We start from the raw sequence: 26264 nt of genomic DNA on the forward strand, positions 1-26264 counted from the left end.
TGTTTTGTACACTAAGATCTTACATTGTAATATAAAGGACTAAGCCAATCGCAACACTGGTTAGTATTGTACTAGTAGAATTTAGTCTTCTTCCACACTTGGCCATCTATGCAGACACTGCTTGATGGACAGGGAGAACATGTCTGGTTTATAAGTCTCTGAAGTAGGGAAGATGATCAGAAGTTGTTTTAAATCCTTTTTTGTCCTTTTGTGTAATATGTACATACAGATTCCATCTTAACAAATGGGTTCATGTTGTGTATTATAGGCATATCTACAGTTATCTTTACGATGACCTTCGGAAGGTATAGGGCTGTCCACACTCGGTTGAATGAGATGACTTTTTTTTTTACAGTATTGTTGGGCAACCTTAAAAAAACAGCTTTGCATACTAATTTGATGTTCCCTTCCCCCTCTACCCTCATCCCTGTTCTCCTCTACCCGAATTCCTTCTCACACTTTCTCTCCTCTCCCTTCATCCCTGCCCCTCTCTCTGTCCTCACCCCTTCTTTCTCCATGAGTCCAGAGTGAAACCCAAGGTTTATCTGGGAGCTCAGTGCTTTATTTATCCCTCTGACAGACTGGGAGCAAGAAGATGGTGAGGTTTTGAAGTGAGAGTAGATAGAAGCTTTACATTCTCTGAGCTGTACCCACTCAATCTAGCAGCTGCCAAGAGTGACTGGGGTGGGTGGATAAGCTAAACTGCTCAATTTTGTGGTTGGTTTGTTGACTGGAACCCAAATCTTGTTACCAGCAGTGGGTTGAAGAACTTAAATGAATATTCCTCAGCACCATACACAGTATAGGCTACTACAGCACATGGAACAGCCTGTGGAGCAAGGTGTGAATTACGGGGGTGCCGGGGGGGGGCTTGGCTCCCCTGAATGAGACGTTAGCTTTTTGTTGCATTTAGGAGAGCTAACTTTAGGAGGGTTTCTAAATAATGCTAATTGAGCCATTCTCTATTTGTTTGAAATGTAGTGGGAAATTAAAGCGTCCAAATTAAACAAACGCCCCCACCTCTGTCATGGTTTAAACCAGGGGTGTCAAACCCGTTCCATGGAGGGCCTACTGTCTGCTGGTTTTTGGTTTGTCCTTTCAATTAAGACCTAGACAACCAGGTGAGGAGATTTCCTTACTAGTTAGGGACCTTAATTCATCAATCAAGTACAAGGTAGGAATGAAAACCTGCAGACACTCAGCCCTCCTTGGAATGAGTTTGACATCGTGGTTTAAACTATTTTTTTCTATGTAGCGGTGCTGTCCACTCAGCAGTGCTGAATTTCGACCTCAGCTGAGCACCTGTACGTATAGACTTTCCTTTGTACGTGCTCATTTGTTTGCAATTTGTCCCAGATTTTTTTTTAAATAGCCTTCATTCCAAATTCATTTGATTTCTTCGTTGATTTATCATTGTTTACTTTAGTCAATAATTTGTTTAGAGCGCTCATTGCGTTGTTTTTCAGGTGCGCACAGGTACTGGTGTTCTCTGTGCCATTGTAGGCCAGAAGAAGTAAACCATTAATTTGGCTTTTTTTTTGGTAATTTCTTTGCTTTCATGGATCAGATGATGATGGTCGACAATATCAGTAGACAACTACCCTAAAGCAAGACACCAATACACATCCAATCTATCCAACCAGTAGGCTGGCTGTACTTGTATGACGGTAGGACTGACTATAAGGTGACTCTTTCGGTTAGAGGTTTTAACGTTCGGTTAGAAGCATTAGATTTTGCAATGGCATAGGCATACGTTATTGTGGATTTGTCTCCCCATGATAACTGTTTTCAAGGCAAAATGTTATGTAGGCATAGTTACACTTACAGTGCATTTTCCCAGACCTCCAAGATCCATGATTCGTGCAGGGTTTAAGTTCAATGTTACATGCTTCATAATGACAAATAACCCTGTCATAACTGTCATTAATAACCCTTTCCTGCCTGTTGGGAATTTTACATTTTTTACTGAATCATGACCTCTGTGTGCATAAATTAGAATTATTTGCTGGTGTTAAACCTTATATGAAAACATGATACATATTTTAAAAGCTGAAAAACTTCTCTTTCAAATAATATGACATACAATAGCACCACATCAATCAAATTGTAATCAGTCAAGAAAAACACATGTGAAAATGTGTCTTATATAAAAATCAATGCTTTTCTCCCAAACAAAACTTTCTAAAGAATGACAGAGAAAAGCTTGGAGCATATTGACTCTTCCTTATTTTGTAAGGATTGATCATCTGAAATCAGAATATAAGTACCTTTTACTGTGAATTGGTTACCGACATTTTAGTGACCGATGGAATTTTCTCATTCTATGGGATGTTCGGTGATCAAACACATATCTGCACCAAAACAAATTACAAATAGCATTCAGTATTACATATAAGGAAAGACAAAAAAAGTGATATAATAATAAAACAACTTTATTGAAAGAATAATCATAGGGGAATACATTGTCTCATTCAAACCTGAAAATGAAGACCCATTTTAAATCTCTATCATAACCATAACATTATACAATATTCATTTCAGGGCTACTTTTATCAAAATCCAACTGGAATTACAAAATGTGAAACAAGTAAGGCATATAACAATTATTAGCTTTTACAACTGCAATTTCTACATTCAACTAGCATATAGTCTATGACAAAGAGTCCAGAATGGGAAAAATTCCAAAAGGACAACATTATTTTACAGTCCTTACAATTAACAAGTCCTTTACATCCCCAAGGCCATTAGAGTCATGAATGAAACATAAAGGGAGGCTGGCATGCAGGATGTCTTGGATAAGAAAGGGAAAACATGCAATGGAGAGGACATGCAGGAGAATGGGTACCTGCAGGAAATGGAAACATGCAATAGAGATAAAATTGCTAGTGAACACCTGAGCGACATCGAAGTCTCTTTCCTAGTGCCTATTTCCGCAATGAGTCACACACTTGAGTGCCACAACCTAAAACAATTTTGGTCCTCTACGATGCAAAAACAATTTGCTCTTGCATGCATTCAGCCATGTCTGTTTAAAAGGCAGTAAATGAGGCAGATTTAACTGTTTCGCTGCCAGACAAGGCTCCTCTGATAGCCAGGTGTAACAGTGGTAAGGTGTTGGGACTGCTGTGTTGGGACAGCTTTATGTAGGCCCTAACAGTTTGTGGACAAAGTGACTTTGTCACTGTTATTGTCCAATTATTGTATTGTTTAGTGTTGTTGTGTAGTGGCTTTGCTGGCATGTATCTACATATTATTATTATTTTTTGCCCCACTGAGATTTACATGCTAAAATCGCAACTGCTAACAGGTGTATAAAATCCAGCACACAGCCATGCAATCTCCATAGACAAACATTGGCTGTAGAATGGCCTTACTGAAGAACTCAGTGACTTTCAACGTGGCACAGTCATAGGGTGCAACCTTTTCAACAAGTTAGTTCGTCTAGGAGCAACGTTGGCTCAGCCGCGAAGTGGTAGGCCACACAAGCACAGAACATAAGCGCCGAGTGCTGAAGCGTGAAGCACGTAAAAATCATCTGTCCTCGGTTGCAACACTCACTACCGAGTTCCAAACTACCTCATTCACAATTGACAGTGATGATGGCCTATTTTGAAATGAAGTGTGCTTAGCTTGGTGTCTGAGGGTAACATCTGTTGGTACAACTTTTTGATTGAGGATGTTAATTTAAAAATAAATTGCGCTCCGTTACCTACAAAAACAGCACTACACCACTGGTTATCGGAGCAGCGCAGCTGGAGTGGTAATTATGAGCTGATCTGGAGTCAGCGCTGATCACTGTTTCATTATCACCACACCGTGTGTAGCTTGCTGAGGACTAGATCACTGATAATGACTTCATCCTCACTGTGTGTGTGCGTTCAAGGTTTATAAAACACACATTGTTGCAGTTCAGTGCCTAAAAATAACACTCAATGCTGTCGAGTGCCTCATTCCTATTTTTTTTTATAATGGAATAGAAACTCCCTTAAAGCTGCTTTGTGTGTTCACTAAACTGCAATGTTATCAGGTTATTGTCTAATATTGTGGTTCTGTTGTCATCAGTATGAGGTATGCCATCAGTGGAGTGGTGCCAGACCTAGGGCTCTATTCAGTCTGTATTGCTGAAGTGTTACAGATTGCGTGATAGAAATGTAAAGGTATTATGCGATCTAGCAGACATATGCAGCATTTAACGTGAATGCAGTCTCCTCTAACGCGGGAACATTGCCTATATATTTCAATTGGTTTTTAGCTCAAAGTACTGAATAGAGGCTCTAGATGATTTTGGCAGTAACAAGCAATCTTCTCTATGGCTGTCATCCACACACCACTCAGTGTCAATGAATGAGGACATGTGAAACAGTGGTCCCTATTATTTTTTACTTTGACGTAACTAATGCTTTGATGGTGTTCTTGTGACCTAAAAATATCATTGTTTCTGCTCAGGATCCAAAAGGAAGCCCAGCTCACCCCTTGGGAACACTGATGGCCAGAAGGGTGGATGAACCTTAACCAACAGGGGGTGCTAACAACTCACCATATCGAGAACTGCGTTATTTATAACGAGTGCCTTGAACGCTTTGAAGGAAAGTTAATATTCTGTTACACCTATCACCAGGTAGGACTTCTGCGAATCCAAGAAAGTTCCAGAATAATAAAAACATTGATGCACATGAACTTTAAAAGACGTGTTGCAGCATGAATTTCTATTGATTGCACAGATTGTTGGACACATTCATAGTCTAATGGTAATTGTGAGGAACTGTTTCGGCATTCCAATCCGTGTAGTTGATCGACATACCTTGACTGATTTGATTGCATGACCTTGACATAATTGGGGCTTTACATTAACCTCACTATATTGTTTGGATTGCAACCGACCTCTCAAAATATATTTTTAAAAGGTTTGCTTTTAACGGTGAGGTGAGGGTGAGTTAAAATTGGTCAATGCGACAAGAGCACACTGCGCTCATATCACCCATTTAGTCAGTCTCTCACTCTGACTGCATCCATCACTGGAATGGCAGCAGGTTGTCGTCACTCTCCCCTCTCGTTTTGGTGAAATCATACAGACAAACAAATGGTGATGACGCAGGGTTTTATTGTAGGCTAAATATGTAATTATTGCTTGACTATAGCTAATGAGTACACACAGAGCTCTTGAGACAGGTAGTCTAGATGTCGCAATTGAATAGGAAAAAGCAGGAGAAGCATTCATTGTATGACCATTGTTTTATGAGCAAGTATCTACACAGGCTTTGTAGTATAATTAATCATATGTGACACCTTAATTGCCACTCAAGGTATTGCTATTGATAGGGAGCCATCCTTCATCAATCGCTTAGCTTTAGGAACCCAATCAGTTGTGCGTCAGTCAGCCTTGCGCTTTAAGGAAGTGTAAATGCAGCATTCTGTCTCCATGGGAGCCTCCTTTGAGGATTCTGTGTCCAGGAGGAAAAAATGAAATATTAATTTGGTCGATACATCAATGTGCATTTTGTGTGATAGGCTACATCATTCGTGTTTCCATTTCAGGCATTTGACCTCTAAATAGTAGCTCATTACACAAAACCTGGGCACGACTGTCATGATTAACACGCACATAAATAAACGTTAAAAGATGACAAAAGCATACACATCCAATCACGCACGTACGCACACACACACACACAAGGAACACGCACCATACCGACAGACACACCAGTGAACAGGGGAGATACATTCATTTGATGCCTATGCAGCAGTTGGTCGCTTGTCTCTGTTTTTGGATCGTTTCATCTAAATGATCAGCTGTGACTTCTTACATCGTGAAGAGCAGATTATGCTCATTCTGGAGCACGTGGACATCTATCTGTAGATACGGGGCTGCTGAGTTAGCGTGCCTCTCCAAGGCTTTGTTGAGCGCAAGGAGTCAGTCGTATTGGTGCATCGGCTGGAGACGAGTAAGAGGTGCGGATAGAATAACTGTACAGCCTGAAGATCCGTAAGAAAAGCAATAATGGGCTCGTTAATGTTGAGATAATTCAAACAGTGAGTGAGATTATGTCCCTGTGGAAATTCCGAGGACGGACTTTGCGCTCCCTCCTAGGGGACGAGGGCGCGGGGGGTTGTTCCCCAGAAGATTAGCATACAGTTTCTCTCTATGGAATGCGGAGACGTTGCGAAAACCCCCTCCCCGGTATTGAATCTTGGAGTTATTGATTTTTCTTAGGACTATTAAACGAAATAAGCTCAAGTGGCGTTATTTGTGTTTCGATGTGAGAGAGATTGGATAACAGCAAACATAACCATCAATTCATTTAAAAACATTGACGACGGATGACTGTTTCGACCTTTCTTTACCTAATTATAAGGTTTAGCAAAATCTACATTTTTGGGCCACAGCAAGCAAAAAGTGTTTACTTCAACGTAAAATAACTGTTGGCTTTGATCTGTGTCGGAACAGCAGCAGCAGCAGCAGCAATATTTCCTGGATACAAGACCGCTGCTAGGATAATCTTTGTTGAGTTGCAAATTGGTTTGGTCGCTGTCCATGGTGCTGATGTTCCAGGAATGGTGGAGACGCTAAGTATCGCTGTTATCGGAGCTCCCGGAGTCGGGAAAACTTCCATAATCCGTCAATTTATTTATAATGACTTCTCAGAGGTTTACACTCCAACCCGAACCAGGTATGTGTACAGACCCTCTGTCATTTTGAACGGTAACATGTACGACCTGAAGATTTTGGATGTCCCGCCAATTTCGTCATTCCCCTCAAGCTCGAGCCAGGTAAGATAGAAAGTGACTTTCTATTTGGGTTTTTCACTTATAGGAAAGATACTAGCATTCTCTTATTGGGCTCAAAATATATCCTAGGCTTTAATGGTATCATTTCGAGATGTATGAAGTGTTTGCCTCATTGTCTTTAACTTACCTTTAGGTTATCAGTACCTATTTGGCCTCTCGCTAATAGTTAGAGCCCTGGAAAATTACCATCGCGCGCTTCTTCAAAAGACATCCGTTGCATTTTTTCTTAATCAGATGCCCCTTAGAGCAGTAGTTGCTATGGAGACCTGATGTATTACTTCAGTGGTAAGCCTTGGCTATAGGCTACTTTATGTATTTGGTGTTTAAAACACACGCACGTAAGCACACACACTCTCTCTTTCTCTCTCTGGGCTCCTCACTGCATTATATTGCCACCCTCAGGCAAAAGGAGGGATGTTTATGTCATGTTGAATTGATCCATATGTTCTGCCTCTGTGACTCCATAAGTAAGTCATTATTGGCTATTTGCTCCTAGACCCACTACCAGAGGACACTCAGCTGCCCAGCCTTAGGGCACCTGAACCTGGCTGCGGTGATGGAGACTGTCTGCCTGGCTGAGGGGAGTGATGTGTGCTCTTATCAGAGGAGGGAACTGGAAGCACATGTGCTTTGAAAAAGCTTTGACTTTGTAGAGCTGGCACACAGATTCACAGCCCATCAAGTAGCATTCAAGTGTTTGGAGTGGCAGTAAGTGCTACAATTCCACATTGAATCATAAACTCTGAATCGATGGCAAATGGTTGAACTTACTGCTGCTAAAAATACAGCATGCTCCAACATAATGACCAATGCATTAAATGAGTAAAAACCAAAATGGAGATTCTCTTAGTGACCTACAGTAAGCTCTAGCTCCATAGATATGCCCTGGCAAGAGCAGCTAATGTCAGATGAAACACCATACAGTAGTTGCAGCTTTTTCCACTGACAGCCAGTGGTTTGATCAGTTCAATCTATTTTCTCAAAGCTGTTCTGCTTTCAGACAGCACTTGCACCAGTCTCCTGCTCTCTCTGTATCTCCTTGTCCTCACCTTAAATGAGTGACAGACACACATGCATATATTAGTGTGTGTGTGCATACATGCTTGTATTCATGCTTAAGGGTGTTTCTGAATGGTTAATGACACCCTCACACACCAATCTTGACCTCCTCACTGGTCCACAGGAAGCCTGTCTGTTGTTCCCTCCCTGGACCTGGCTGCTGGCGCCCCAGATGGGGTTCTCCAAGGTTACTACGGAGCTGGCTGGGAGAGCTGGCTGGGACTGGCGTGAAACACAGATATTACTGATAGTTGCCAGGCTTTTGTCATTGGCTGAGGGAACGCGTTGCAGCCTTTCGGCTCCATTGCAAGAACTGTCTTTTTTGGACAGGTGTGGTGCCACTGAGAAATTGAGATCAGGCCATGGAGGAGAGATCAGGCCATGCAGCCAAACAGAAAGACATCTGAATTCAAAGTGGGCATGCACGGTGCTTCCTGTAAACAGAAGATCCAACACACTGAAGAGTAGACAGCCTCAACCCAGCCAGGCACCGCCAGACAGAGCCAGCAGGAATGCAGGGGAGAATTCAGGATTCTAGCCATTTACAGGAGAGAGAAAGAAAAGAGGAGAATATGACAACTGTCTCTTAGTATGTGTTAAAAGGTCTGCAGTGTGCTTCATTGTCTCCAATCTGTGGAGCGGAGCACCTCAACAAAATCAATCTGATTTGCTTTGCTCTTTCTTCAGCTAAATGCCTCTTAGCCATCATTAGAGCAGTCTGGCAGGTGCAAACAGCAGGGAGAAGACAGGATGGATCACATTATAGATTCTGCAAGGTGTGGGTGTGTGTCTGTGTACAGTACATCCCCAAGCGCCTCGTCACATAAAAATGTGTAAATTGCACATCTGTTCTCTGACTCCTACATATATAATGCTGCATGAGCATTGTTGCTTTCCTTTCACACGTTACAGCACCATGATTCATTATGTCTGCATATAGATTAGTTATGTCTTTCAACAGTTGAATACTTAAATGGAGAATTTCTGGCCTTGGTTGAATGGTAGGAATATGTACATAACAGCCTCAACCTCTTCAGACATCGGTATACAGTATCTAACCAACACAGACATCTCTACCAGTACTTAGGTACATTTTAATCATTTAGCAGATGCTCTTTTCCAGAGCAACTTAGAGTAGCGAGTGCATACATTTTCATATTTTTCATACTGGTCCACCCGTGGGAATTGAACCCACAACCCTTGCGTTGCAAGCACCATGCTCTACCAACTGAGCCAAACAGGACCAGGGAATCATTAGTTGAGTGCAACAAGAACACTGCTATCAGGCAGATTTGTCATTGTTCATTTCCTCAGGAATGGCTCTGAGAGCAGAAGCCTAGGCATCTCTTACTCTTGTCCTCTGTGTTCTGTTCTGTAGCCCAGCCTGGTGAGTTCTGTAGCCCAGCCAGGTGGTGAGGCTTTCCCGCTCTCCACTCCGAGCGAGCGCTCTCCTCTTTTACTTCCATATTTAATGAGCCAGGAGGCCCATGGTGGTCTGCAGAGGGGAGGCTGTCTGGACCAACATCACAGGACAGAGCGCTCTGGAACAAGAACGGACCCAGGGACCCGATTTGAGATTTACTCTCATTTTATTTGGAGCTGATTGGATTAAAGCACAGTGCCCTGCTGAAGGCCTTGAGGGAATAGAGAGACTAATAGAGATGGGAGTGGAGCTGCTGCAGCCTATTAGATAGGTTAGAAAGTCTAATGGCCACCATAGAAATCCAGATTCACTAAATGCGGTTCCTCTTCCCTCACATGGTACCTGGGGAGGAAGATGGTGAATAAAGTGATGTGCGTCAGTATGTCTCCATGTTTATGGAAGGGGCCCAGGTTTCTGTTAGGTAAGTGCATGCAATAAAGGACGTAGTACTTGTACTTTGGCTCTGTTCCATCATTTAGACTCGGATGTTTACTTGTTTAGGTCTCTTTAGGCAGGCAGGGCAGACGCCACTTCATTATTTAACTTTGGGGATGGTAACAATCATTTCTGTTCTGGCGGGGCTGCTGTCTGTTTTAATTTGTTGCTGTTTGCATTCCCAGAGCATCTGTCACAGTTTATCGATAGGATGTGATGACAGATGGACTTAAGCCTTACAGTGGATCCCATTCAGATTTATTCATCTTCTGATATTGTATCATATCACCATGACTTCCACACATAATGCTCTCTCGCTCAATCACTCTCTCGTCTCTCTCTCGTCTCTCTCTCGTCTCTCTCTCGTCTGTCTCTCGTCTCTCTCTCGTGTCTCTCTCTCCGTTTTCATTTGCTTCTCTCTCTCCTACTATGATAATGTATACTAATTTTATTAGATACACCACCCCGTTCGCTCATATAAACAGTGAGTTTGCTATATGCTATATAAAGCAGGCAGACAGGCATCGAGGCATTCAATTACTGTTCGCAACTTTGAGTGTGTTATGATTGTCTTTGCCAGGCGCGTCGGTTCCAGTATCTCAGAAACGTCCAGCCTCCTGGGATTTTCACACACGACAGTGTCTAGGGTTTACAGAGAATGGTGTGACAAACAAAAGACTCCAGCCACCCTAGCCATAGACTGTTCTCTCTGCTACTGCGTGGCAAGCGGGTATCGGAGCACCAAGTCTAGGTCCAAAAGGCATCTTAACAGCTTCTACCCCCAAGCCATAAGACTCCTGAACAGCTAATCAAATGGCAACCCGGAATGGCAAATAACGGCAGAGCACAACAGTGGTGTGCAGAACGGCCTCTACAAAATGCACAACCCATCCTTGTCACAGATGGGCTATTGCAGCAGATGACCCCCCGGGTTCAACTCCTATCAACTAAAAACAAGAAGAAGCGGCTCCAGTGGGAACTCGATCACCAATACTGGACAATTGAGGAGTGGAAATACATTGCCTTATCCGACCCGGTACTAGATGTGTGTACCTAATAAGCTGCCAACTGAGTGTATATAGAATACAATGTATCTATTTTACTGTTCATTACATCAGATGAATCAGAAATGTTGTCTTCTGGATACGCTCTCTTGGCCCTTTGTCAGCCTCTGCAGATAGGCTCTGTCACACAGACTGGCAGAGCAGGTGGAGATGTGTGTGTATTAAAAGGATGGCGCTATCATCAGAGTCCGGCAGCTGGAGGAGACAACAGATCAATGCCATCTTAAACCCTAATAAACCCCGCAAACACTCACATGTGTAATGTGGGTCTGTCTCCCTTGTGAACAGTACCTCAATAAGTTATGAGAAGCTCAATCCCAAAGGGACAGAATAGTGTCTGAGGTATGTCTTCAGGTATAACCCTTCATGACCATGCTCTCTTCTCTCTGGATGAGCTGTGATTGGACACCATTACTGTCTTTGGGAGCAGTGGGATGCCAGCTCCCTCACATCCTGGTAAAAAAGTGACCAAGGACCTGGGTTGTCAGGGAAACCTGCTCTGTTTGGCACTTGAAGGGAGCAGGCTAAGCTGTGAGTTTTAATAGTTTTCAAAGAGCCAACTGGAGAACACATAAACACACACCTGTGCGCGCTCACACGCACACACACACACACACACGCGAACGCACAGTTTCCATGTTTGTTTACTTTATATAGCTCCTTTCCACGTCCTCTTTTCTCTCTTTCTCTGTTGTTCTCTTCTCGGTCCTACAGGTGTGAGAAGGTGGACTAGTGAGTTTACAAGCCGCAGTGTTGCAATCGTTTCTGTGTACAGAGCTCCACCTCCACATAAAAAATAGTACTTGGATGACAAAGAGATATGAGCCGAGGATGCAACCTCTATTTTTAGCCCACAGAGAGATGGGGGTGCATTTAACACACCTACTGTAGATAGTGAGGGATGTGATCATGTGTACTGCTTAAACAGTGAAGAGAGATAATAATCTCTCAGAAAAAACTGAGGCAGAAAGAGGAGAGATGTTAGAGGAATGCTGATGATCTGTCATCTATGGTCACTACCCCCCCCTCATTTCTCCTGGAAAACTATTGAATAAACCCGCAGGGAGAAAAGGCAATGACAGCAAAAATGTATAGAACTGAAACTCCCTATGTACATTATTTTCACTGTCGACCATTATGTCTTTTTTGTCCTCCCTTCTCTTCCTCCTCATTCTCTCACTCTCTCCCACCTTTGTGTGTAATGATCTCGGTGCCACATTGCTTGCCTCCATGGCTGATCGCCCTCATTATGTTTCAGACCTACTGAATGTGAGACTCTCCCTCCCTCCCTCTCTCTCACACACACAAACGCAGTGGTGCCGAAAATCCCTCCAAATTAAATAAAGGCTATTATTCCTCGTCGACATGGATATGTTACCATTGTCATCATTACAGCTCACATTGATCCCTATCTGCTCTCAGATTCTGCCCCATTACTGCATCCGATTCCCGACCAAAATGACTTATTAACAAGCTCCCTGTTTAGACTTATCTACAGAAGAAATACATTTAGAGTACTCCTCCAGTGTTATCCTGTTGATTCTCATTACTGCAATGACATTCAGCTCTTCTTGTCGTATTGATTTCTCCCTCTGTTCAGAAAGCTAGTGGTGGAGATGAGTGAAGGGGAATGCTTGTGCCCTCTGCCACGTCGCCCACTCCTCCACCCACTGCCTGTCAGCCTGGTGGGGCTCAGGCCAGGGCTTATGTTCACACCCTGTTGATCCTTCCATCGCTCTACCCTTCCCTCCCACTTCCTTCCTGTCCATCCACCTGCTGCTCTTTAATCTCTCCGCTTCTCTCTCTCGGTATCTAGTTTGAGAAACAGACGCCTCACAAGTCCTCAACTGGCAGCTTCACTAAGTAGTATTCGCAAAACATCAGTCTCAACGTCAACAGTGAAGAGGCGACTCCGGGATGCTGGCCTTCTAGGCAGAGTTGCAAAGAAAAAGCCATATCTCAGACTGCCCAATAAAAAGAAAAGATTAAGATGGGCAAAAGAACACAGACACTGGACAGAGGAGTGGCCAGCACTCTCAATGGATCTCAACCCTATTGAGCTGTTGTGGGAGCAGCTTGACCGTATGATATGTATGAAGTGGCCATCAAGCCAATCCAACTTGTGGGAGGTGCTTCAGGAAGCATGGGATGAAATCTCTTCAGATTACCTCAACAAATTGACAGCTAGAATTACAAAGGTCTGCAAGGCTGTAATTGCTCCAATGGAGGATTCTTTGAAGGAAGCAAAGTTTGAAGGACACAATTATTCTTTAAATCAAAAATCCTTATTTATAACCTTTTCAACGTCTTAACTATATTTCCTATTCATTTTGCAACTCATTTCATGTATGTTTTCATGGAAAACAAGGACATTTCTAAGTGATCCCAAACTTTTGAACGGTAGTGGAGGTCTTTAAGACAACTTTGAGTCAGTCAGATAGCCTGCAGTAAACCAGACTGAAGCCATAAAACATGTTGTCTGACTCGCGTTTTGTGCATAATGCAGGCCCAGTACAGTTCTCTGGGCTACACATGGCTGATGTCAGAAACAGAGAAACAGAGCACTGGCAGAGGACCAGTCTCCTGTCAAGCGTAACACTTGGAACACATCAGTCCCACAGCGCTACACTGTTCAGCCCTGCTGTACGCAATGACGAGAGGGCAAACAGCAGCCTAAGATGAATAGTAATGATTTGCTAACAATAATTAAAACACACAGCACAATGGGAGTGATTTGCTTCAGCCATTAAGGTAATTGCTTCAGCCATGACACAGTGACCCAATCTCCTCCCTCCCACTCTCTCTGTTTCTTTCTCTCTCTCTCACACACACACACATACACACACACGCTCTGTCTCTCTCACTCTCGTCTCTTCGGTTTACATCTGATTCCCCACCAGAATGACTTATTGACAAACTCCCTGTTTAGACTTATCTACAGAATAAACAGGATGCATTTAGAGTACTCCTCCAGTGTTATCCTGTTGATTCTTATTACTGCAATGACATTCAGCTCTCCTTGCCGTATTGATTTCTCACTGTCTGTTCAGAAAGCTAGTGGTGGAGGTGAGTGAAGGGGAATGCTTGTGCCCTCTGCCACGTCGCCCACTCCTCCACCCACTGCCTGTCAGCCTGGTGGGGCTCAGGCCAGGGCTTATGTTCACACCCTGTTGATCCTTCCATCGCTCTACCCTTCCCTCCCACTTCCTTCCTGTCCATCCACCTGCTGCTCTTTAATCTCTCCGCTTCTCTCTCTCTCTGCTTTCTCCTTCCATCCCTCTCTCTCCAATCACCCTCTTCTTTTTTTCTCCCTCCCCCAGCTAACAGAACTGGTTATAGATTCAGCTCACGTAGGTAGAGCTGACGACATAGAGAGTGAGAGAGAGAGTGAGCGAGAGAAAGTGTGTGTGTGTGTTTGTGTGTGAGAGAGAGAAACAGAGAGAGTAGGAGGGAAGAGATTGGGTCACTGTGTCATGGCTGAAGCAATTACCTTAATGGCTGAAGCAAATCACTCCCATTGTGCTGTGTGTTTTAATTATTGTTAGCAAATCATTACTATTCATCTTAGGCTGCTGTTTGCCCTCTCGTCATTGCGTACAGCAGGGCTGAACAGTGTAGCGCTGTGGGACTGATGTGTTCCAAGTGTTACGCTTGACAGGAGACTGGTCCTCTGCCAGTGCTCTGTTTCTCTGTTTCTGACATCAGCCATGTGTAGCCCAGAGAACTGTACTGGGCCTGCATTATGCACAAGCCAGGTAGAGTCAGACAACGAATTCGTTCTTAACTGACTTTCCTAGTTAAATAAAGGTTCAATTAACATTAAAATTACATCTGGGCTATCAATCTGACTGACTCAAAGTTGTCTTAAAAATCTATTTGACTCTACGCTATTTCAATTTCAACCCAAATGAAGAGGACAAAACTTCCTGACAGCTTTTGAATAATTGGATGTGATCTGTGGCTACCTCTGTTTCAGAAACCTGCTAAAAGAACTCCTGTCCTCACAAGCGTCACTGTTTTATGGGAGATATAGGAGCAGAATACATGTCATTTGAAGATGTTATTTTGGTCTTGAAATATAAATCATTTAAAATTATGTTTCACTTGACAAGTGAAACAATATGTCTTCGATATCCTTCCTATTTTTGGATCTTTGTGTGTCTGTAGTGGGTGAGTGATGTCTGTCTGTCTCTCTCTTTCTCTCTGTCAGGAGTGGCTGGACCTACGCTGCAGAGGGGTGCGTAATGCCAACGCTTACATCCTGGTCTATGACATCTGCTGTGTGGAGAGCTTTGAGTATGTCAAGATGATCCGCCAGCAGATCATGGAGCACAGGTAAGGGAAAACCACAACACAGTGACAAATATGGACCAATTAGGTAAAACACCTGTGGAGAGACCCATAAACGGCCACAGAAGACCAGCAGTCATGTACTGCATGTAAAAAAGAAAAAGGACAAAAGACATCTGTCATTCCGACTGCAGGCCCCTGCACCTGCATTCATGTGCATATTGATAGGGGAATGAATGGCCCTCATTTGTTGAGCGCTAAAGAGATTCACATCTTTGCAGCTCTGTGACGTGACCTGCCTTTAAACTGCAGTGCACCATCCCTTTCACATGTACTAGTCTTTGCTCCTCCTGAGCTGCAGGTGTGAAAAGCTAGATGACCTGCCAGGCTGTCCTGATCTGTCCTCGATAGTCTGACTGGCTAGCTGGCTGACTGGCTGTATCGCTGATTGGCTGGGTGACTGTCTGACTGACTGTCTGTCTGACTGGATGACTGACTGGCTGACTGACTGTCTGGTTGATTGACATAGGGACATGGTGAGGTAGGGAGGATGGATGGATGAGTTTCCTGGTGAATAAATCTGAATAATGGAGTAGGGGACATCCAGATGCAGGTTATTGGGATTTGTGTGGGCTAGAAGGATAGGAAGATGCCTGGGAGGAATTGCCCCTGTCTTTCTTCTGCTGCTTACTCAACCCACTTCAAAACAAACACACACACACATACTGCACACTCTCTCACACCCGCAAACATTCTCCCTCACCCAGAATCCCTGCCCTGTCAGTTATCTGGCTGTGTTTTCTTTCTGCCCGAAAGACCATAGCTGCCTTCCTTTGATGTAATGAAGACTCTGACAGCTCATACAAACACACACATACTCTTCTAAACCGCTGCTCCAGAGACCTTCAGGCCTGGATGGGTATTTGAGAGGGTAGCAGATGCCTGCTTGGTGTTGGGATTAATGGGGTTGGTTTTATGTCACCCCACAGCCTCATTACCAAGTTGAATTTAAACCTCTCAGTACAAGTAGCTAGTTCGGACTGTGTTTATATGGAAGTGTTAAATTATGTCCACCAGAAGATATCATCACATCTCAATTAGATGCAGGTTAATCTTGGATATATAAATCCTGAAGTGAAATTGAGCATTTGAGCAAATTGAGCATCACTATTGTCCATTTCCCTTTGTATTCTTATTTTATACGTTGTCTTTTTTATGAATCTGTTTGTGTTAGGGGAGGGGGGTCTTTATATGTATGTGTGTATGTCTGTGTCCTTTCTTGAATCATTGCATTTGCAACTCAGGGAATCTGAGTTTATTGTATACAATAGCATTACTGTCGGCCTCACTTGAGTCATCACTGCTTTAGCCCAGCTCGCAGCCTGCCATACAGCTTCACAATCCAATGGGCTGTGAGAAACATTTCCCTCCACATTTAGTCTCTGTCAATACAGAATGTGGAGGGAGGCCCCTAGTACCCCAAAGCTCTGATCCACCCCCACACATCTCCAACACAGTCAGAGGAAATAGAACACACACATCACATTATTTTATAGTGGCATTTACACACACACACACACACACACACACACACACACACACACACACACACACACACACACACACACACACACACACACACACACACACACACACACACACACACACACACACATACTGTGGCTGTGGGTAGACACTACACAAGCCCCGACATGTACAGAAACACTCATACTGCAGAAATCCTCACACACAAACACCCATTGACCTCTCTGGAAGAAGGTGTCTCCAGTCTGTCTCCCTGTCATGCTACTGACCTTCACAATGTCACGAAGAGGGGGAGGGGGAGAATTTACTCACAGACCAGGGAACTCTTCATCAATGCAGTCACCTTTAAATCCGTATTTATACACAGGATGTGTGGAGAATAGGGATTATGTGACTGTGATTTCTTTGTAGCTGTTGGATCACATGTTTGTTAGCTAATCACACAATTCTTTTTCACCTTTATCCCTGTGCTCTCTCTCTCTGTTCCTTCCCCCCTCTTCTGTCTTCCCTCTCCCTGTCCCTGTAGGGAGGGTAGCAGCAGTGAGGTTCCCATCCTTGTGGTGGGCAGTAAAAGAGACCTGCAGCGCCAGCGCTTCACGCCTCGCAGGGCCGTCTCTGTACTGGTCAAGAAGACCTGGAAGTGTGGCTATGTGGAGTGCTCTGCCAAGTTCAACTGGCATGTGGTCCTGCTCTTCAAAGAGCTGCTGGGCATCGCTGTAGGGCGTGGCATGAAACAGAACCACACACCTGGGATCCGCCTACAAGGGGCGCTGCAGAGGAACCGCTGTACTGTCATGTGACCCAGTGGACTCCCTCCGGTGTAGGGTGAAGTTGCCCCAGTTTTGCAGTTTTCCCACTAATGGTAAAGGTTAGGATTGAGGGAGGGGAAGCTGATCCTAGATCTGTAACTAGGGGAAACTTCACCCCGGAGCACTTCCTTCCCTCCTATGTCAGAGCCATAGGAACCTCAGTCACACCTCAGGGGGAATGGTTATACATACAGAGAAGACTTCGATCTAAATGGCTGGAAAACACCCAGAGGCCTCCTGCTTTACTGAGCTCATTTTCATATGAGGTTTATCTGACTCGGATCCTGTAGCTACTAGGACTGACATTGGTCCCTGTACTAGATGTGCATCTTTATCACCTATCACAACACCCCAGTTCTGTCACAATGTTCCCATTGAGAGGAAGGAGGAGGAGGATGAGGATGAAGAAGAGGTTTTGTCAATGGATTTCGAGGAGTAGAACATCTACTTCCACAGCTCTGGTCACAGGTCACCCAAACAATTATCATCACACAACAGCTCTGGTCACAGGTCACCCAAACAATTATCATCACACCACAGCTCTGGTCACAGGTCACCCAAACAATTATCATCACACCACAGCTCTGGTCACAGGTCACCCAAACAATTATCATCACACCACAGCTCTGGTCACAGGTCACCCAAACAATTATCATCACACCACAGCTCTGGTCACAGGTCACCCAAACAATTATCATCACAACACAGCTCTGGTCACAGGTCACCCAAACAATTATCATCACACCACAGCTCTGGTCACAGGTCACCCAAACAATTATCATCACACCACAGTTCTGGTCACAGGTCACCCAAACAATTATCATCACACCACAGCTCTGGTCACAGGTCACCCAAACAATTATCATCACACCACAGCTCTGGTCACAGGTCACCCAAACAATTATCATCACACCACAGCTCTGGTCACAGGTCACCCAAACAATTATCATCACACCACAGCTCTGGTCACAGGTCACCCAAACAATTATCATCACACCACAGCTCTGGTCACAGGTCACCCAAACAATTATCATCACACCACAGCTCTGGTCACAGGTCACCCAAACAATTATCATCACACCACAGCTCTGGTCACAGGTCACCCAAACAATTATCATCACAACACAGCTCTGGTCACAGGTCACCCAAACAATTATCATCACACCACAGCTCTGGTCACAGGTCACCCAAACAATTATCATCACACCACAGTTCTGGTCACAGGTCACCCAAACAATTATCATCACACCACAGTTCTGGTCACAGGTCACCCAAACAATTATCATCACACCACAGCTCTGGTCACAGGTCACCCAAACAACTATCATCACAACACAGCTCTGGTCACAGGTCACCCAAACAATTATCATCACACCACAGCTCTGGTCACAGGTCACCCAAACAATTATCATCACACCACAGTTCTGGTCACAGGTCACCCAAACAATTATCATCACACCACAGTTCTGGTCACAGGTCACCCAAACAATTATCATCACACCACAGCTCTGGTCACAGGTCACCCAAACAACTATCATCACAACACAGCTCTGGTCACAGGTCACCCAAACAATTATCATCACACCACAGCTCTGGTCACAGGTCACCCAAACAATTATCATCACACCACAGTTCTGGTCACAGGTCACCCAAACAATTATCATCACACCACAGTTCTGGTCACAGGTTACCCAAACAATTGGGGCTCTGAGCGCCCCAGATTGCAAGGCAACAGCTCATACATGCTGATGGTTGTATCTGAATAAGTATCATTACCGACACGACTAGGTATTCTCTCCATATTAGCTTAGTCTCATACATGTGAGTGGAAAGAATGCAACTTTTTTTTTAAGTTTTCCTTTTTTTAAACGTGAGGCAGTGTCATGTGACGTAGATAAATGCCCTGGCTGTCATACTTGAAATTGCATTATTCTAAGATCGATGCACCATAGGAAAGGCTAGGTTACAGGGGTTGTGTGGTAAATGTGGGTGAGTCAACAAGATGGATGGCTTACTCTTGGTTTAGTACATCCGCTTCCTCTTTTAGGGGTAGCAGCACCAGAAACCACAGCTCTCCAAAATGCCCCCTAAACAGTAAACCATTTAATTTCTTGTTCAGGAATTGTCCTTGTACTCCAGGTAAACAAACATTCACTGATTGGAGGTGCAGGTACAAAATTATAGTGCTGTCACTCCCTCTTCTCATTTAAAGTCTATTGTTTAGAGGGGGATGTGAGGTTATCTTGCATCAGAAAAACACTGCTGTCGCTATCATGATGAAGGACTTTAATCCTCCCTTCCTCCCGTCTTCCTCAGTCTGTGTGCTTCTGATGAATACATTATATCAATGGCGCTCTGGTGCCTGCAGGAAGCTAGAGGGGATGTCTAGCACAGATATTGAATGTGATGCAGGGATAGTAGGCAGGGGGTGTGGTTTTAAAATGCTTGTAAGGTTAAGCCCAGGTTGATGGGCAGGGTTAGTGAAACAGAAGGCCAATGGAAGGAGAAAAGAAAGAAGTAGAGACTATATTATGGGCAATAAATCTGCAGAGCACCTTGACCAGCACGACAAGTTGTATCCAACCACAGTACAAGTCTAGAATGCCTCACATAGAATGTATTAAACCTCCCTGCTCTTGGATATACCCAGACCACCACACACAAGAGAGCATACACCCCCAGAGCATTCCAATATATTAGCATCCTACCAAACAAACAAAATACTTTCTGGAAATATCAAAGCAGTGTCTGAATTGTGCAAGATATTTATATTGTTTGAGAATGTGGTAAACATGTGTTCTGTGATTGCAGACACCCTGTGACAATGTTTGCACTGAAAATGAGTACCTGTATTATACGTATGTATGTGCATCATTGATTTGCATGTTGTTGCTGCCAAGCCAACAGGTCAGGGTTTAATTGCACTGGTGTGATTGTGTAGCTGTAATTTATTTACCTGTGTGTACTGTATATGGTTAATATCGGAGACTATCAAAAGCAGTTGAGAGGTGCGTGTGTGTGTGTGCGTGTGTGTGCGTGTGTGTGTGTGTGCTCACAGGCTCCATTTTACTGAAATTATAGTTAGACAGATTTCTTAAAGAGAAAGATTATGTAGCATCTGAGAGTAATGGTAATTTCTCGAGTAACATGAATGGCCATCCATTTAAATTAGACTGTTTGTGTGAGTGTGTCATGTGTTCCAACATCAAGGGCTAAATTTTCTAACAAACATCACCTTTTTTTTCAATAGTAGGTGTTAGCTGTTTTGTTTTTGACAATGGTAAAATTAAACGTGTTGCCCACAATAACCGGCCTTCTTGTCTCTTAGTCAGTATTTTTTCATTCACTTCATTATTCATACACTATTAATAATAGTTCATTCTGATTATGCCTCATCTCAATGACTCAGTTGTTGCCCAGAACACTGCCACTAGTGATACCACTTCTCATGCCGAGAGGTGATTCCACACGTCACATAAGTGTGACAATGTCGCCACCGTGTGGAATAAAGGTGTTATAGTATATTTAGTGAAATGTGCGTCTATTTTGGTAAATGCATAGGCCCTGGGACAGGATTTATAATGCAAATATTTCCCACGGTCAAAAACGATTGATTAAACTTGACTTAGAAACCCAAAATATTTAAACACATTGTTCTTCATCTGCTAAATGTCAGCATCAGTAGAGACTAATTGTGCATGTTGAGTGTAAAATATAAGCCACAGTAGTCCCTGGAGTGAAATTCTAAGACAATTCACACAACACACTTGCTACTGATACTGAACATGTATGAACATGTACACACACGGGTATATTTAGTGTCTGTAATGTTTCCAATATCTCAGATATTTAGCAAAAAAATCCATTAAGTTGTATCAGTATTTATCCAATTTACTCCAAGGAGATGCTTTTTGATAGTTCATTTCGTATAGAAAATAAAACAATCGCAGAAGTAGTGAATCACATGCCTCCTGATGTTTCAGGAATTCCTGACACCAGCGTCACATGCCAGTACCTCCTTCGCAAAGTTCGCATCAGTTTTCATCCTTCCTCCGGTTTCCAGGGTCATGTGAAAGGGGCGTGTAGTGTTAATCTTGCTTTCTCTGGTCCGGACCCTCCCCGGTTTAGCTCACTCATCGGCGGTGTGTATGGGGAGAGCGATCGCTCTCTGTGGTCGCTCGGGGAGGATAGTGTCATTCCTTTCCGCGGTACCTTGTTTGTCCGGCTGCACACCCCAACCCGCGGCGGAGCGGAGGATGAGCGACCAGGGGAAGAGCTCGGTTTCCACTCCTGCGGGTGCCCCAGCCCCGGGATCGGATACTTACAAAGGCTGGCTTTTTAAATGGACTAACTATTTGAAAGGCTATCAACGCCGATGGTTCGTCCTCAGCAATGGCCTTCTGTCGTATTACAGGTAAACATGCTGACACTAGCTGCAGTGTAACTAGCTAATTACAGTACAGTGTCATTGTCTGTCAAATTAAACGTTAACCATTTCAGCATCAGCATGGGTTATAATATTAAAATAATATATCAGCCGCAATTGCAGGCTAACTAGCTAGCTAGCTACTAGTACTATATACAATTTGATGGTATTTTATTGCAAGTGTCAAACAAACAATCATTATGATGACAGCTCACTAGGTATCTAGCCAGTGTGGTACGGAGATAGTTCTGACAACTTCTTGACTTCAGACAAGCCCCATCATGTGTTAACTTCAGTGGGCACTATTCTCACATAACTAATAGATAACATGATTTCAAGCCCTTTAAACTTAGCTAACAAAGAAATGATAGCTATCACTCTTTAAAAAATATATATGTCGCTATCTATATTAGCTAGAATGTTCAAATCATTGTAGTTACTGTAACGTTACACAGACAGGCTGACATAATGCGAGTGGCTCTGGCACGACCTAGTTGTCACTGACTGAGCTAGCTAGAAGTTGCTAGCTCAGCGAGCTAACCATATTTTGTATAGATCTAGGTAGACTTGTCAAGTAATTGTTGATGTTAACGAGATGGAACTCAAAGTCTAATAGGAAGAAATGTTAATGTATTTAGTTTATACCTTTTATAGCGTTGGGCTATCATATGAAATAATGGTTTGTCCAGCTAGCTAGCTTGCTAACGTTAGCACAAATATAGCTAACTAGTCTGTCATCAGTTATTTTCTGCCACCCATGTTATTTTGTTAGCTACATATAACACACACCCAAAATTATTGCATTTCAAAGAAATGCACTCCCACTGAATGTTTTCCCTGGGAGTAAAACTACATTCACTTGTAGAAGACAAGCATCGTCTCTCCACACAGTGCACAGTTGCCACCTGTGTTATACTAATAACACCTGTGGCTCGGGTGCTTCCTGAATGGGAGTCAAGTTTCCTCTGGGCAGCCTTCTGAACAGGAGGAGTCAATGGAGAAGGAGGGTGGGTCACATGTAACAACTGTTGTTAACCCAACCCAGTTTTACTGTGGTTAATTAATTGGTTCATAACAGAAAGTAGGTCTATTCCTCTGAGATCCTGAGAATGAGGTCCATCCAGAAACATGAGTGTCTGCTGTAGAGAGGGAGTGTAATTGGCTCCTAAAACCAGCTTAGGCTTTTTAAACCATTCAGATGATGGGGTTCATGACACCAGGTGTTTGTAAAGAGCAGAGACAGCTAATGTATTTGAACAGTTTATAGTTACACTATAAACGTGTCACATCAACCTACAGTTACTTAGTTTAAATATTTTGTTTCGACTTCACTGGAGGAAACAAGTAGCGCACCTCTCTCATCAGAACAAAATGTAGGCTAACTACCGGTAGTAGGTCTACTCAATCAAATGCATACTGTCTGAAGGAGTCGGCGGTAATGGGACCTGGTGGACTTCACTTAACACATCTTATACCGTGCTATAGAATAAGATGCATACGACCACACCTTCACACACACAGCCCTGTTGTCCTTTAGCCATTGAGTGAAGGGTTAGTGGAAACTGAAACAGGGGAGCCAAAGTCCAACTCTTGTTTGTGCTAATGGTGAAAGGAAAGAACTCTGTCCCCTCAGTCTTCCCTCTATTAATAGTTATTTTGAGTCTGCAAAGGCCGTCATTGTAAAATAAGAATTTGTTCTTAACTGACTTGCCTAGTTAAATGAAAGTTAAATCAAATCAAATCAAATGTTGGAAGGTGACTGCTGTCTGATGTGAAGGTAGCCTGTTGACATCTGAGCACGGAGGCAGTGGAGCGCACAGGTTCCCACAAAAGCAAGCCTGAGTATTGCCCCTCGTCTCCTCTCTGCCTGGCAGAGCTCTCTGTGTGCGTCTGGCTGGAGGCTTTGTTTTTGTCCGCCTGCGTACAGAAGCTGTCTGTCTGTCTCTGTCTGAATTTGAAAGTGATTCTAAATTAAACCAGTAGCATCCAACATGTCACTGATGTGTCTTCTCCATGTCTGGAGGTTTTCTACTGTACCTTTGATGTCTTCCTCTGATGTACCACCATGATTGTAAAACATTGTTGTCTCAGCAGAACTGAGGTGGAGGCATTGCATGCATCACTATGTCTTTGTCAGAACAACACTCTTCTTCACTCCCTGCATCCCATCTCCCATTTTCTCATTATTATAGAGGGGAAGTGTTGTTCTGTGTCAGTCAGTGCTCCAGTATCTTGCAGCTGTGCCACCTTGTTTTAGAGCATTATGTGTGTTACAGCTCTCTATGTGGCTAAAGTCAGGTTGTACCGTTAAAACATCCAGCGTTCCATTAATGGACACTTCATCTGCTCTGAAAAAAGTAAGTTCCTTTTTTCTTGTTTGTGTTTTCAAAAGTGTCAGACATGCATATTATGTAGGGCTATATTATGACTGTAGTATGACTACGTAGCATTGATTACCTGCCAGTTGTAGATGGATGCCAGAGTAGCTTACTGTACGTCACATGCATCTCAGCATGCATCACAGCATGCATCAATCAGTTGTTGTAGCCTATTTTCTTTAGTTTCCCTCTTCAAAAGCAGGGCAAATTGTTGATGCCTGAAGGGGTGAGTCACTACCTACTTGACCCATGCCACTTGCTTATTTGATCCCAATGATGTTCAAAGGATCTCAGTTTCCCAGTCGAGTTGTGCTGATATGGAGAAGTCAGGGCTTGATATGTAAAGTTGGTAGTGGCAGTCAACGGCCAGTGGTGGACATGGACTATAATCTCTGGGCTGCAGCTGATCTGACACACAGCGTTTAAGCCACTTAACATTTTATGGCGGTTTATAGAGCTGCAATGTTTCACTTGCTCCATTGACTCGTCTTTGGTCTGATGCTGCATCTCTGCTCAGACTGCAAATACTGTATTCTCTGCATTGCTCATTGTAATTGAACTGTTACTGGACATTGCATTTTAGTTACACTGTTTATACATACAGGAAATGTATTTATATAATCGATTCTTGACATAGCTCACTCTATCTACTGCTGTACATATCATTCTTAGTATATCTTGTGTAAATTCATCCTGTGTATATACAGTGGGGAGAACAAGTATACACTGATACACTGCCGATTTTGATACACTGCCGATTTTGCAGGTTTTCCTACTTACAAAGCATGTAGAGGTCTGTAATTTTTTTATCATAGGTACACTTCAACTGTGAGAGACGGAATCTAAAACAAAATCCAGAAAATCACATTGTATGATTTTTAAGTAATTAATTTGCATTTTATTGCATGACATAAGTATTTGATCACCTACCAATCAGTAAGAATTCCGTCTCTCACAGACCTGTTAGTTTTTCTTTAAGAAGCCCTCCTGTTCTCCACTCATTACCTGTATTAACTGCACCTGTTTGAACTCGTTACCTGTATAAAAGACACCTGTCCACACACTCAATCAAACAGACTCCAACCTCTCCACAATGGCCAAGACCAGAGAGCTGTGTAAGGACATCGAGGATAAAATTGTAGACCTGCACAAGGCTGGGATGGGCTACAGGACAATAGGCAAGCAGCTTGGTGAGAAGGCAACAACTGTTGGCGCAATTATTAGAAAATGGAAGAAGTTCAAGATGACGGTCAATCACCCTCGGTCTGGGGCTCCATGCAAGATCTCACCTCGTGGGGCAATGATCATGAGGAAGGTGAGGGATCAGCCCAGAACTACACGGCAGGACCTGGTCAATGACCTGAAGAGAGCTGGGACCACAGTCTCAAAGAAAACCATTAGTAACACACTACGCCGTCATTGATTAAAATCCTGCAGCGCACGCAAGGTCCCCCTGCTCAAGCCAGCGCATGTCCAGGCCCGTCTGAAGTTTGCCAATGACCATCTGGATGATCCAGAGGAGGAATGGGAGAAGGTCATGTGGTCTGATGAGACAAAAATAGAGCTTTTTGGTCTAAACTCCACTCGCCGTGTTTGGAAGAAGAAGAAGGATGAGTACAACCCCAAGAACACCATCCCAACCGTGAAGCATGGAGGTGGAAACATCATTCTTTGGGGATGCTTTTCTGCAAAGGGGACAGGATGACTGCACCGTATTGAGGGGAGGATGGATGGGGCCATGTATCGCGAGATCTTGGCCAACAACCTCCTTCCCTCAGTAAGAGCATTGAAAATGGGTCGTAGCTGGGTCTTCCAGCATGACAACTACCCGAAACACACAGCCAGGGCAACTAAGGAGTGGCTCCGTAAGAAGCATCTCAAGGTCCTGGAGTGGCCTAGCCAGTCTCCAGACCTGAACCCAATAAAAAATCTTTGGAGGGAGCTGAAAGTCCGTATTGCCCAGCGACAGCCCCGAAACCTGAAGGATCTGTAGAAGGTCTGTATGGAGGAGTGGGCCAAAATCCCTGCTGCAGTGTGTGCAAACCTGGT

At 43.6% G+C, this 26264-nt stretch overlaps 2 protein-coding genes across 3 annotated transcripts in view; both read left to right on the forward strand.

The window, feature by feature from the left end:
- The first annotated feature begins 5421 nt into the window (after nucleotides 1-5421).
- rasl10a (RAS-like, family 10, member A) lies at nucleotides 5422-20724 on the forward strand. The gene is made up of 3 exons (XM_071352982.1): nucleotides 5422-6768; nucleotides 14978-15102; nucleotides 17129-20724. Exons 1-3 carry the CDS (start codon nucleotides 6553-6555, stop codon nucleotides 17400-17402), a joined length of 615 nt encoding a protein of 204 aa, XP_071209083.1. The 5' UTR covers nucleotides 5422-6552; the 3' UTR covers nucleotides 17403-20724.
- A 799-nt stretch (nucleotides 20725-21523) lies between these two features.
- Nucleotides 21524-26264, forward strand: part of osbp2b (oxysterol binding protein 2b) — an 84217-nt gene continuing 79476 nt past the window's right edge. The window contains exon 1 of one of the 2 annotated variants that reach the window (XM_071352983.1): nucleotides 21524-21825. In XM_071352983.1, coding sequence (XP_071209084.1) covers nucleotides 21560-21825 — 266 coding nt within the window. In that variant the 5' untranslated portion in view covers nucleotides 21524-21559. The remainder of the gene's footprint in view (nucleotides 21826-26264) is intronic. The other variant, XM_071352984.1, reaches the window with a different exon arrangement.

The sequence above is a fragment of the Salvelinus alpinus genome, chromosome 19 (genome assembly GCF_045679555.1).
Source record: "Salvelinus alpinus chromosome 19, SLU_Salpinus.1, whole genome shotgun sequence".
Classification (NCBI taxonomy): domain Eukaryota; kingdom Metazoa; phylum Chordata; class Actinopteri; order Salmoniformes; family Salmonidae; genus Salvelinus; species Salvelinus alpinus.

What these genes read in the sequence shown, in the direction of transcription:
- rasl10a (XM_071352982.1), top strand. Translation starts at nt 6,553, where the DNA reads ATGGTGGAGACGCTAAGTATCGCTGTTATCGGAGCTCCCGGAGTCGGG. An exon ending in TCCCCTCAAGCTCGAGCCAG is followed by an intron (nt 6,769 to 14,977) that starts GTAAGATAGAAA and finishes TCTCTCTGTCAG; the next exon opens with GAGTGGCTGGACCTACGCTG. An exon ending in CAGCAGATCATGGAGCACAG is followed by an intron (nt 15,103 to 17,128) that starts GTAAGGGAAAAC and finishes CTGTCCCTGTAG; the next exon opens with GGAGGGTAGCAGCAGTGAGG.